This window comes from Desmodus rotundus, chromosome 7 (genome assembly GCF_022682495.2).
Source record: "Desmodus rotundus isolate HL8 chromosome 7, HLdesRot8A.1, whole genome shotgun sequence".
NCBI lineage: Eukaryota > Metazoa > Chordata > Mammalia > Chiroptera > Phyllostomidae > Desmodus > Desmodus rotundus.
In genome coordinates this window covers 105171499-105183651 of record NC_071393.1, presented here as the reverse complement: position 1 = coordinate 105183651, position 12153 = coordinate 105171499, and the positions used below count along the sequence as shown (strand labels likewise).

General features: G+C 42.9%; 1 protein-coding gene across 1 annotated transcript in view; it reads left to right on the top strand.

Moving 5' to 3' along the window:
* CCDC175 (coiled-coil domain containing 175) overlaps window positions 1–11889 on the top strand; it is a 54608-nt gene extending 42719 nt beyond the window's left edge. The window contains exons 17-20 of the mRNA XM_053928528.1: window positions 4946–5048; window positions 6253–6296; window positions 7545–7695; window positions 11778–11889. Of these exons, the coding sequence (XP_053784503.1) occupies window positions 4946–5048; window positions 6253–6296; window positions 7545–7695; window positions 11778–11857 (378 nt within the window). The 3' untranslated portion in view covers window positions 11858–11889. The remainder of the gene's footprint in view (window positions 1–4945; window positions 5049–6252; window positions 6297–7544; window positions 7696–11777) is intronic.
* Window positions 11890–12153: the final 264 nt, after the last annotated feature.

Sequence of the window (12153 nt, the reverse complement as noted above, 5' to 3'; positions counted from 1 at the left end):
TTTGATCCACTCATTTACTGATGGGCACTTAGGTTGCTTCCAGCACTTGGCTATTGTAAATTGTGCTGCTATGAACATTGGGGTGCATAGGTTATTTTGGATTGGTGTTTCAGGGTTCTTAGGGTATAATCCCAGCAGTGGAATTACTGGGTCAAAAGGCAGTTCCATTTTTAGTTTTCTGAGGAAATTCCATACTGTCTTCCACAGTAGCTGCACCAGTCTGCATTCCCACCAACAGTGCCCTAGGGTTCCCTTTTCTCCGCATCCTCTCCAACACTTGTTTGTTGATTTGTTTATGATGGCCATTCTGAACGGTGTGAAGTGGTATCTCATTGTGGCCTTAATTTGCATCTCTCTGATGGCTAGTGATGCTGAGCATCTTTTCATATGTCTCTGGTCCCTCTGTACGTCCTTGGGGAAGTGTCTGTTCAAGTCTTTTGCCCATTCAATGCAATCCCTATTGAAGTACCAATGACATATTTCACAGATATACAACAAACATTTCAGAAATTTATATGGACCCATAAATGACCCCGAATAGCTGCAGCAATTTTGAGAAAGAAGAACAAAGCAGGAGGGATCACAATACCTAATATCAAACTGTATTACAAGGCCACTGTAATCAAAACAGCCTGGTGCTGGCATAAAAACAGACACATAGACCAATGGAACAGAACAGAGAGCCCAGAAATAAACCCAAGTCTCTATGGTCAATTAATACTTGACAAAGGGGGAAGAAGCATAAAATGGAGTAAAAATAGCCTCTTCAACAAATGGTGTTGGGAGATCTGGACAGCTCCATGCCAAAAAATGAAAGTCGATCACCAACTTACACCATAAACAAAAATAAATTCAAGGTGCATAAAAGACTTAAATATAAGTCTTTGTGACACCATAAAAGTCCTAAAGGAAAACATCGGCAGGAAAATCTCAGACATTCCATGCAGCAATATCTTCACTGATATGTCCCCTAAAGCAAGAGATGTAAAGGAAAGAATAAACAAATGGGACCTCATTAAATTAAAAAGCTTCTGCATGGCTAAAGAAAACGGCAGTAAAATGAAAACAGAACCAACTATATGGAAAAACATATTTGCCAATGATACCTCAGACAAGGGTTTGATCTCCAAAATATATAAAGAACTCACATGACTCCACTCCAGGAAGACAAACAACCCAATTAAAAAATGGGCATTTCCCTAATGATTAACGAAGCACCTGTTCATATGTTGTTGGTCACTTGAATACCCTCTTTGTGAAGTGCGTGTTCTTTTGCCCATGTTAAAAATTAGGTTGTCTGGCCGGCTGGTATTGATTGCATCTTCTCTCCCCAGTGAACCATAATGCCCCCCAGGCCGGGAACTGTATCAGTGCATCCCAAGCGTTTTGCACAATCCCTCGCATGTAAGAGGGATTCGGTCCCATTTGCTCGTCACGGTAACCTTATAAAGTGAATGCAGTATTCTGCCCCTTTTATAGATGAGGAAACTGAGGCTCTACATTTTTTTTTTTACTTGGAAAAATAAAAGCAGTCATGAGCAGTAAGACTCATTAAGGGGAAAATTCCTTTTCCTCTCTGGGTAATTGTTTCAATGGTAGCAGTTTTCCAACCAATAGCATGTGTTTTTGGTAGAATTAAAATGGCATAAAAACTACTGAGGTGCTTTGGAAAGGGAGACGTGCTGCACGGAGCCCAGGGACCATCCCTGATGGCCCCACATACGCAGTGCATCTTGGTTCTTCCAGATCTTGTAACAAACTCAAGGAGTGCCATCTACTCACGGCAATATCCTACTATGTTATCTTCCAATCAAGATGTTGTATATTATTTATTAAAATAGTTGAAATTTTGTTGCTATTTTGGTAATGAGTGAGCAAATGAATGCCCATGTGACAGATGTTCTAAAAGTTCTGCTTTTGGATACAATGCCCAATCCACTAATCGAATGGATGAACTTGTGCCTTTATCCTATTCACTCACCACTCTGTTTGGCTGATTACACCCCTTCACTCAAACACTCTAAGCACCCACTAAATCCCAAGCCCTGGGGCAGGTGCAGTGAATACAGAGATGAATAGGACCCTGCCCCCAAACCCTTAGGAAGCTCACCATCTGGCTGAGGAGGTGGCATATACATAAATAACTACAATTCAGTGTTATCACACTGAATTGAATAACACTGATTACAATTCAGTGTGAGAGTTCTGGGAGGCCAGCTGAACTAAGTAAGTCTACAAACAGTGACCAGAATGATGACTTGGACTTGACTTTGGTTTACTGTAATATCTGCCAACAAGCCATGTGAAGGCTAACACAGGGTCAAGGCTGCATGAGTAGACCCTGTACCATGTGCTTAAAAATAGTTCTATGTCATCACCTTCTATGGTACTGGGAGCTATGTCTTAGATTTGTATCAGTAGTTTCTAGTAGCTGTTATTTCTCTCTTGAAATTGGACAAGCGCCGAGTTTATATCCCAAAGCCCATACTTTCTGAGTTCCCAGACCCTTTAGAGTTCCTGAGTATTGGTGCGGTCAGAAGAGAAAGCCATGACTTTCATACCCAAACCACTTCTACCACTGTCACCCGACCCGATGAAACATTGGACTAAAACGAGCAACTCTGCAGGGTCTTCTGACTCCATAAACCCACTTTTTTATTTCTATGTATACTTTATTGATTATGCTATTACAGGTGTCCCATTTTTTTTCTTCCATTTATTCCTCTCCTCCCTGCAACCCCCTCCCACCAGCATTCCTGCACCTTAGTTCATGTCCATGGGTCATACATATAAGTTCTTTGGCTTCTCCATTTCCTATACTATTCTTAATCTCTCCCTGTCTATTTTCTACCTACAATTTATGCTTCTTATTCCCTGTACCTTTTCCCCCATTCTCCCTCTTCCCCCTCCTTGCTGATAACTCTCTATGTGATCTCTATTTCTGTGATTCTGTTCCTGTTCTAGTTGTTTGCTTAGGTTTTTTTTTTTTTTAGGTTCGATTGTTGATAGTTGTGAGTTTGTTGTCATTTTACTGTTCATATTTTTTATCTTTTTCATTTTCTTAGATAAGTCCCTTTAACATTTCATGTAATAAGGGCTTGGTGATGATGAACTCCTTTGACTTGACCTTATCTGGGAAGCACTTTATCTGCCCTTCCATTCTAAATGACAGCTTTGCTGGAAAGAGTAATCTTGGATGTAGGTCCTTGCCTTTTGTGACTTCAAATACTTCTTTCCAGCCCTTTCTTGCCTACAAGGTTTCTTTTGAGAAATCAGCTGATAGTCTCATGGGAACCTCTTTGTAGGTAACTCTCTCCTTTTCTCTTGCTGCTTTTAAGATTCTCTTCTCTTTAATCTCAGCTAATGTAATTATGATGTGCCTTAGGGTGTGCTTCCTTGGATCCAACTTCTTTGGGACTCCCTGAGCTTCCTGGAAGTCTATTTCCTTTGTCAGATTGAGGAAGTTCTCCTTCATTATTTTTTTTCAAATAAGTTTTCAATTTCTTGCTCTTCCTCTTCTCCTTCTGACATCCCTATAATTCAGATGTCGGAACATTTCAAGTTGTCCTAGAAGTTTCTAAGCCTCTCCTCATTTGTTTGAATTTTTGTTTCTTCGTCCTGTTCTGGTTGAATGTTTCTTTCTTCCTTCTGTTCCACACCATTGATTTGAGTCCTGGTTTCCTTCCCTTCATTGTTGATTCCCTGTACATTTTCCTTTATTTCACTTTTCATAGCCTTCACTTCCTCCTCCATTTTGTAACCATACTCAATCATTTCTGTGAGCATCCTGATTACCAGTGTTTTGAACTGCGCATCTGATAGGTTGGCTATCTCTTCATCACTGAGTTGTGTTTTGTCTGGAGCTTTAATTTGTTCTTTTATTTGGGCCATATCTTTTTGTCTTGGTGTACCTGTGACATACTAAGGGGCAGAGCCTTAGGTATTCGCCAGGGCGGGGCCACCCACGTGGATCCATTGTGGCACTGTACGTGGGGGAGGGGTCCGAGAGGGAACAATGGTGCTTGCTTGGCTCTCCACTGGCTTTCAGTCACTTCCCCCGCTACCCACAAGCAAACTGGGCCCTTCTGTCCTGAATCCTGGGTGGGTAGGTTTGTGTACCTCTTGCGGGTCTTTTCAATGGACTCTCCTGTGAGGTTGGGAGTTTCTCCCACCACTGCAACCCCCACAGATTTTTTCAGTCAGAGGTTTTGAGGCTTTATGTCCCTGCACTGGAACCCTGGGTTGCACAGTCTGTCTTGCTCCTCAGTTGTTCCTCTGGGTTTATCCTCATGCAGATGTGAGACTGTCTGGTCTACCAGTCACTGCCTCGCCCACCCCACACCATCTTGTGGCGAATCCTCTCCTCCCCAGCTGCCGGTGTCCGCCCCTCCTACCGGTCTGATGCATGTTTTTTTTAACTCCTTGGTTGTCAGACTTCCATACTGTTCAATTTTCTGGCAATTCTGGTTATTTTTTGTTTTTTAATTTGTTGTTGTCCTTCTTTTGGTTGTGTGAGGAAGAAAAATGTATCTACCTATGCCACCATCTTGGCCGGAAGAGTAAACCCAGTTTCTGAGGTCTTTTGCGAAGCTCCTGCAGCCAGGAAGCGTTGCTGCCCCGTGACGTGCACTGCACACACACTTTGCATCAGGGACATTGTGTGTGTGCGTGTGGTACATTTACGCAGACTACCTTCTCATTTCTTTGTATGTAAAATTATATTCAGATGCTGTGTTTATTTGGGTGGTGAAACGCTTGCTAGAGAGGCCCTTTGTCTCCCTCACTGGAATGTAAGCTTGACAAGGGCCCTGTGCACCACTGCCTCCCTCGCGCCTCAGTTGGTGGCTCAGAGGAGGAGTCAGTAATGGTTTGCGGGATGGCTGCAGGGATGACTAACCTACAGTAACTAAACTGCCTAAAGCGATGCCATGCCTCTGATCCCCAGTACATTGCGTACCTGGAGAACAAGACGCAGCAGTACGCTCAGGGAGAAGAAGCCCTCTTGCACGTCTCAAGCGACCTGTCTTGGCACCTGATAGCTCATCACGGTAAGTAATGTGTCACAGGTGATCTTTACATTTAAAAAATAAAGTTTTTGTTTTGTTTAAGGCAATTTTAAATCAAATTTTACTGATTCACATACAAGAAAATGCACCCATCTTAAGTTCAATGAGTTTCGATAAATGTGCACTCCACTGTAACCACTGCCACCACAAACAAGATGGAGGACACTTCCATCCCTGAAAAATGTCCCTTGCGTCCCTTTGGAGTAGTGTCCCGCCCGACCTCCTGTCCTCGGAAACCACTGCTCTGCTTTCTGTCACTGAGGACTGGATGTAAATGGCTTGACGGACTATGCGCATTTCTGGACCTGGCTCCTCCCACTCAGCCAACCCCTTTTAAGATCCACCCATGTTGTGCGTGTGCCCGTGTGCGCCTTTCCCTAGCTGTGTGCTGCCACGTGGATATGCCACGTTGTTTATATCTGCTCACCAGCTGCAGGGTATTTGGATTGTTTCCAGTCTGGGGTTCCTGTTTGTTTAGAAGGGCTTTTGTGAATATCTTTTTCATTTCTTTTGGGTAGGTACCAAAAGGTGGAATTGCTGGGTTATATGGTTAATGTATGTTTAACTTATAAGCAACTGCCAAACAGTTTGCCAAAGTGGTTCTACAACTTTCTCATCCCACCAGCTACGGAATACTCCACAGCCTCACCCACACTTAACACTTAAAATCGTCAACATTTTAGCCATTTTAATAGGTATGCAATGATATTTCATTGTGATTTTAATTTGCATTTTTCTGATGAGTAATGCTGTCGAGCATCTTTTCATGTGCTTCTGGCCACTTGTATTTCATCATTTGTGAAACGTCTTGAGCCAGTGATCTAGCACAGCATAACAAATACTACGAATCATTGGCTTTGCTCACAGATTGCCAGTTTGGTCAGGGCTGGGTGGAGACAGCTCGGCTCTGCTCCACATGACCTCAGCTGGGGCAGTTTGACGTCCAGGGGTAATTCAGCAGCTGGGCCTGCGATCACTGGGAGCCCACTCACTCACGTGTCTGATGCTGCCCCATTTTCTGCCTGTTTGCATGGGGGGTAGGGGGCAAGTCCAATCTAGGTCTTCTGACGTTTTGGAACTAGAAAGTTTTACATAAAAACAATGTTTGAAAAACAAATATCATTACTTTTATTAAAACGTTCAAATTGTTTCAGTAACCTTACCATTTTGAAAACCTTTATTTTAGCACAATATTTGGATTTGTGGGCTGAATTCCAGATTACTGTCAAGGTGAGTTTTCTGGGTTATCTCCGTAAGTGTCATATTTCTAACAGTATTTACCTACCTAACAAGTGCGTGCGTGTGTGTGTGTGTGTGTGCGTGTGCACGGGCATCCCTAAAGTCGGAGGTCAGGGCTACTGGGGAGACACAGAGCTAGTGTGACCGTCCCATCCTGAAGCATGTCATTTATGCCGAATGTCGCTATGAAATCTCAATCCTTTGGGGAAACTGTCTTCCCACTATACCACTTCAATTAAAGTGGGCATGCCTTTTTGTTCTGTTTTGTTCAGTTCTGTTCTGCTTTGTTTTGTTTTGGTAGCTCAATTTGAACATGTTGTCTTAAGACAAAGTCATCAGTTCTGTTCTCCATCCACCCTCAGAGTTTTGCCAGCCATGCAACATGCCCACGCCTGAGCTGCCCCCTTCAGAGGCGGGTGGGCTACAGTTTAAAGCCTGGCTCTGCCACTTCCTAAGTATTTAACATTTAATATGATCCTTGTTTAACCCTTGAAACACCAGAGAAAGGAAATGTTAGTAATACCTTTTCAGATGAAGCTACTGAGACTCAGAGAGTTTAAGTGACTTGCCCAAGATCAACCAACCAGTTAGTGAACTTACAGGATTTAAAACTCAGATCCAGCCCGAAATCCAAAGTCCTTTCTCTTAAACTTTAAGTCATGCTAAATCTCCTCTTCAGTGCTGTGCTGCCCTGAGAGGGAGCAGTTAAAGATCTGCCTTCACTCACAGATGCAGAGACTCGCGGGTGGGGTGGCAGAGGTGGGGGTGGAGGTGCGAGAGGTGAAATGGGTGAAGGGGTCAAATGGTGACCTTGGTAAATCATGGGGGCATAAGGTGCAGCGGGACGACTGTAGTTCATAATAATGTATTGCATGTATTTGAAAGTTATTGAGAGCAGATCTTAAAAGTCCTCATCACAGGAAAAAATTCTGTAACTACGTGTGGTGGTGATGTTAACTAGATTTATTGTCGTAATCATTTTGCACAAATGTCGAATTATTATGGTGCACACCTGAAATCAATGTAATGCTATATGTCAATACAGCTCAGTAAAAAATTAATCATTGAAAAATAAGTTTGAGTTCAGTGAACAATTTATTAAATCTCATTTACTAATCCATTTTTCTGAGCTCTGTTATAGAAATTCGTGAATTTGCTGTGTTTACACATTCACTGCAGAGAATGTTTTTTATTTTATTGCAATTTCTATTTACACACCCAAAAATGCTTTCTTTAAAGGGATTTGTACACAATAGTGTAGAGGCCTTGCAAGAAATAAAATATCTAATAGACAAGCTGCACGAGAGAGATGAAAAAATTGAGCGTATCAGTGTTTGGTTACAAGGGAATCTTGAGGAGTTACGTCATCTAGCCGCAATGGACCTTCCTGGTAAGTAGCGTCTCTCGAGAACTTTGGGTAAGAAAGAACTTCTTATTCTTTTACTGTAGCTGGTGACATCAAAAAAACCCAAACAAACCCCGCCCCCCAGCAAATAAGAGTGCGTACTAAAGAACTTAGTTATGCCCAGTAATCCGTCCCTAGTCATGTCACAAATACCCAAGTGCGCCCTGGTGCGCGAGTGTGGGCTCAAGAGGGGCCACTCGGCAGGGCCGGGGACATCTCCCTTCCGCCCCAGTGCGTTCGCCAAGTGACTGAATCTCAGCTTCTTTCTCATTTTTTAAAACACTTTTAAAAAATATTTCCCAAGGAGGTCTTTTGAAACTCTTTTACACATTTCCTCGTCTTCATAAACAGGAGATACTGAGCATCATTTTACATTTTCTTCCCGGGTTAAGTTTAGCACTGAAAACTGCAACTATTGCCTTCTCTGAAAATCCAGTGTTGCCCCCTGGGGCTTCTGAGATGTTCATACAGCCTGTAGGACAGGACTGGTTGCCTCCTGCGCCCCAGCCAGGTCTCTTGGTAGCAATAGCAATGTCACCTTTAATTCCTGCTCTCATGTCCAGAGCTCTGTCCAGACCAGGGCTGCAGGGAGAGAAGGAGGTGAGCCCTTGCACAAGCGCAGCCCGGAGCTCCAGGGGCGGAACCCCTCCATCAGGTGGGGTGGTGGAGGTAGAGAAGGCTGGGCAGAAGGCAGGAAAATAGAGTGCAGGGGAGAGGAGTTGTGAAATGAAAACAATGTCATTCAGCTAGTGTGTGGGTTTATTAGAGGTTGTTAAGGTTTAATTTTAAAGAGCATCACCATTAGATGGGTTGGAGAAAATAAAATGAAATATAATAAAAGTAAAATGAGAAAAAGCAATAGAATTAAAAACACGTCAATATTTGGTTAAAAACAACAATGATCTGAGGGTATTGCTAACAGAAAAAATAATGTTTTCAAGCCAATGAAGACTTTTGTGGGTACACTCCTTCTTGTCAACCAAAGAGCTATTTGGGTGTTTCTGCCAGTGCCTGGTGCTACTTACTAGGAATGAGCGCATAATGGGCCCCTGTGGGCCTTGCTTCACCTTGTTTCCTTCGCAAGGCCAGGCCATGCCCAGCAACCGCAGATGAGGCAGAATTGTAAGAGCTAAATCATCTCTAAGTGTTGATTGCACTATTAGCACATGAGTGAATCTCCCATTTCTGCCTGGAGTCTGATGGAATCTTTGTGTTGGAGCAAACTTAAAGCGCCTCTATTGAAGATCCAAGCCACTGAACAACTGCCGGGTATTCCCTTTTTCACATGTCTTGAGGACTGTCTTGATAACCTGTGGAAAACAGAAAACTGCAGTGTGGAAAGAGGAAGACTGCCCAAATGAGAACAAGCAGAGGCATTGGGTGTGGGATGACTAGGCGGTCAGAGTCGCCACCACGGGGCAGAGATGCCAAGGCAGGCAGAAGGGTGGGACAGCTTGGTCAAGAAACCAAAAGGGAAGGCTTCTCGGGGACCGGGCTGTCTGCTGGCCGGGGTGGTGGGAGCTGGCCGCAGGCTGGGAGCAGAAAATCCTGTGCGATCTGGCCCATTAGTGGGCATATCTGCCTTTCTCTCACTGGCCCTGTTTTTAGGTTCCATCCATGTTTCCCTATTAACTCTAAACTGCATTCAACAAGTATTTATTGAGGTCTATTCTGTGACAAATATTATATTAGGTGGTGGGGTTACAATAGTGAATGGAGACAGATCTAGTCCCTGCTCAAACGGAAATCACAGGCCAGGTTCAGAGATAGGCAAGCTTGAGAGGATCTTTTTGGCTTTAGCAGCCCTTAGCGGTCTCCGTAGCAACCACTCCACCGTGCCCTGATAGCAGAGTTGCCCCTCAGGCGTCGTCTGCCCACCCCGGTAACTTGGGAGAATCAGGTGTTACACAAATGTGTGTAAAGTGTCAGCGTCACAGGTGTGCTGAAGGCGGGGCCTAAGAACTGGAGAACCTAACAGGGAGCCTTGGCCTAGCTGAGGAATCGGCGAGGTCTCTGAAGAACTGGAGGTGGGCCTGGGATCTGCAGGAAGATTTCTGCTCCCCTAGCTCTACTTATTTCTGCTCCTGGAGCACTGGCCCTAGGTGGGCCCCCATCTCAACTTTGCTGCTCATGTGTTATTTAACCTCCAGCCCTGTTTCCCTGGCTGGAAAATATAAATGATAACAGCAGTAATACGACATTAAGCCTTTATTAGGCACCCATCGGACCCCTGGAATCCACCACCCTCCTGAGGTAATAAAGGTCAACCTTGACTCCTTGAATTACTTGGCCATCTCTGAGCCACCTGTAATCTAGCTTTGAAGGTTCTCGGTGAATGGCTTCTCACAGGACTTCTAGAGAAGCCCTTGATCTTTCATCTCAGCAGCTCTGCCCTGCCCTCTTCTGGACACACGATGTTACTGCAGTTCCGCAGGTCCTAACCCTCCTCTGCAGAAACACTGCACTAGTTTCATTATATATTGAGCACCTTTGAGTCTGACACTAGAGCAAATGCTGCCCTTAAAGTTGAATGACATCCGGTCTCTGAACTTCAAAGTGCACGTACTGTGCGAATGAGACAAGAGTTGATTAGAATCCAGTGGACTTCTTCTAATGAGTGGCTGTGGGGGAGGGTAAAGAGGGACATCTAAGTCTTTTGGGGTGTTGGGAATACACAGGGGTGTCTTCCCAAAGAAACAGCCCACATAACCCGGCCAGGAACTGCAACAGCTCAGCTGAATGAGACTCTGCCAGGGGTACCAAGTGGCAGGACTAGGGGGTCAGCTTGTCAGAACATAAAGTGACAGGCTTCATCCTGAAACTAAGATCCTCCCTTTTTGCCTTAATATTCTTTCTGGTAAACAAAAGGTAACCAAGTTAATTCTTAGTGCACACCTAAATCAAATAGTAGCTGAGTACAGATTTTTTTTAACATTAAAGATTTTTTTTTAATTCCAAAAGCGCTTGAATTATACTATACATTATATACATGTACTATAATTAAGGTTGCAGATAAACAATTTGTGTACTAACCAAATATCTTGCTATCTGCTCTACAGAGACTTTTCAGGCCAAGATATATTTCAAAAGAAAGATCAAATATTTCATGTAATTGTCTGTTAAAGTTATTTGTTATTGTATTGGAAAGAGGCTACACAATTATCTGTATTTTGATCATTCAATTCTGGAAAAGAACAGTTATAATCCAGCAGAATCAAAATTTCAATAAGAAATAATTTTAAAAGTGACTTTCCCAGAAATTGTGAAAAGGTGTCTTGGTAAACGTAACTAGGAAGAGTGTTTGGACAACGGTTGGCAAACATTAGAATCGCCTAGAGGTTTTAGAAACCCTCCTGCTGGGCCCACACCCGGAGCGGAGCTTGGAGCTGCACAGGAATTGCTGCGGGAGGGACCCAGGCTGGTGCTTAGAAATCTCTCCAGCTGGCTCCAATGTACTGTCAAGTCTTGCAAACTAATGGCTTTAGACAAAAATGTAACAATGTAATTTAAATTGGTCAATTGGCCCAAATTAATCAAGAAAATATTTTGACTTTTACATTACCTATCCAGCACTGGTTAGCAAAGTAATTACTGTAGCTGTGAGGACTGTAAAATACAACAAGGACCTAAGCCAAAACAAAGTTGAGCTAGGACAAGGGTGACTTTTGAATATTTTTAATAACTATGTTTTAACAAGTTATTTAATAATATTAGCAACCACAGTTGCTGTGAATTGTTCATTTTGTTCTTAAAAATGCAAATTAAAAAACATATTTCCAAAATTCTTTGCATTGGAGGACTTGTAATCATAATTACTTGTATGATTTCTCCCTTTGTATACACACTTTCTCCTGGAATAGGACATCACTTAAAATGGCCCCAAATGTAGTGGGACAAAAGTAGTCCTGGGAATCGGATACATAACCCACCAGGCCTCCCCTTTCCAACTGTGCAACACCCAATTCAGGGATCCTTTGGGCGACTTAGAATTTTAATGGACACTAATAATCACCCAAACCTGTCTGAGATACATATGGAATTTTTACATTTTATTTTTATTCCTACAGAAAAGAACAAAGAAAGGCGTATCAAAAAAGCCTGTTTCCCGTTGGCTGAACGTATTATGAAAAACACATTAACAAAATAATTTCAAGGATACAACTGCTGTGAATTCAAAAGGCATAAACTACAGGAAAAGTGAGTGTACTCTCTTCACAATTTGCAACTGTCAATAGAAGTCTTAAAGTTTAAAATTTAACAAACTTGTCCAACCCCCACCGATAGCAGAGTCAGTCAATAACCTCCCAAACAATACAAAAGAATAAACATGGTCAGATTATCAGGTTAAGCACTAAATATCTTACTTTTGCGTCCATGGTTACAACCATAAAATTTGACAAGCAGCATACCTATCAACGACCACCACAGGAAAAGTTTATACCC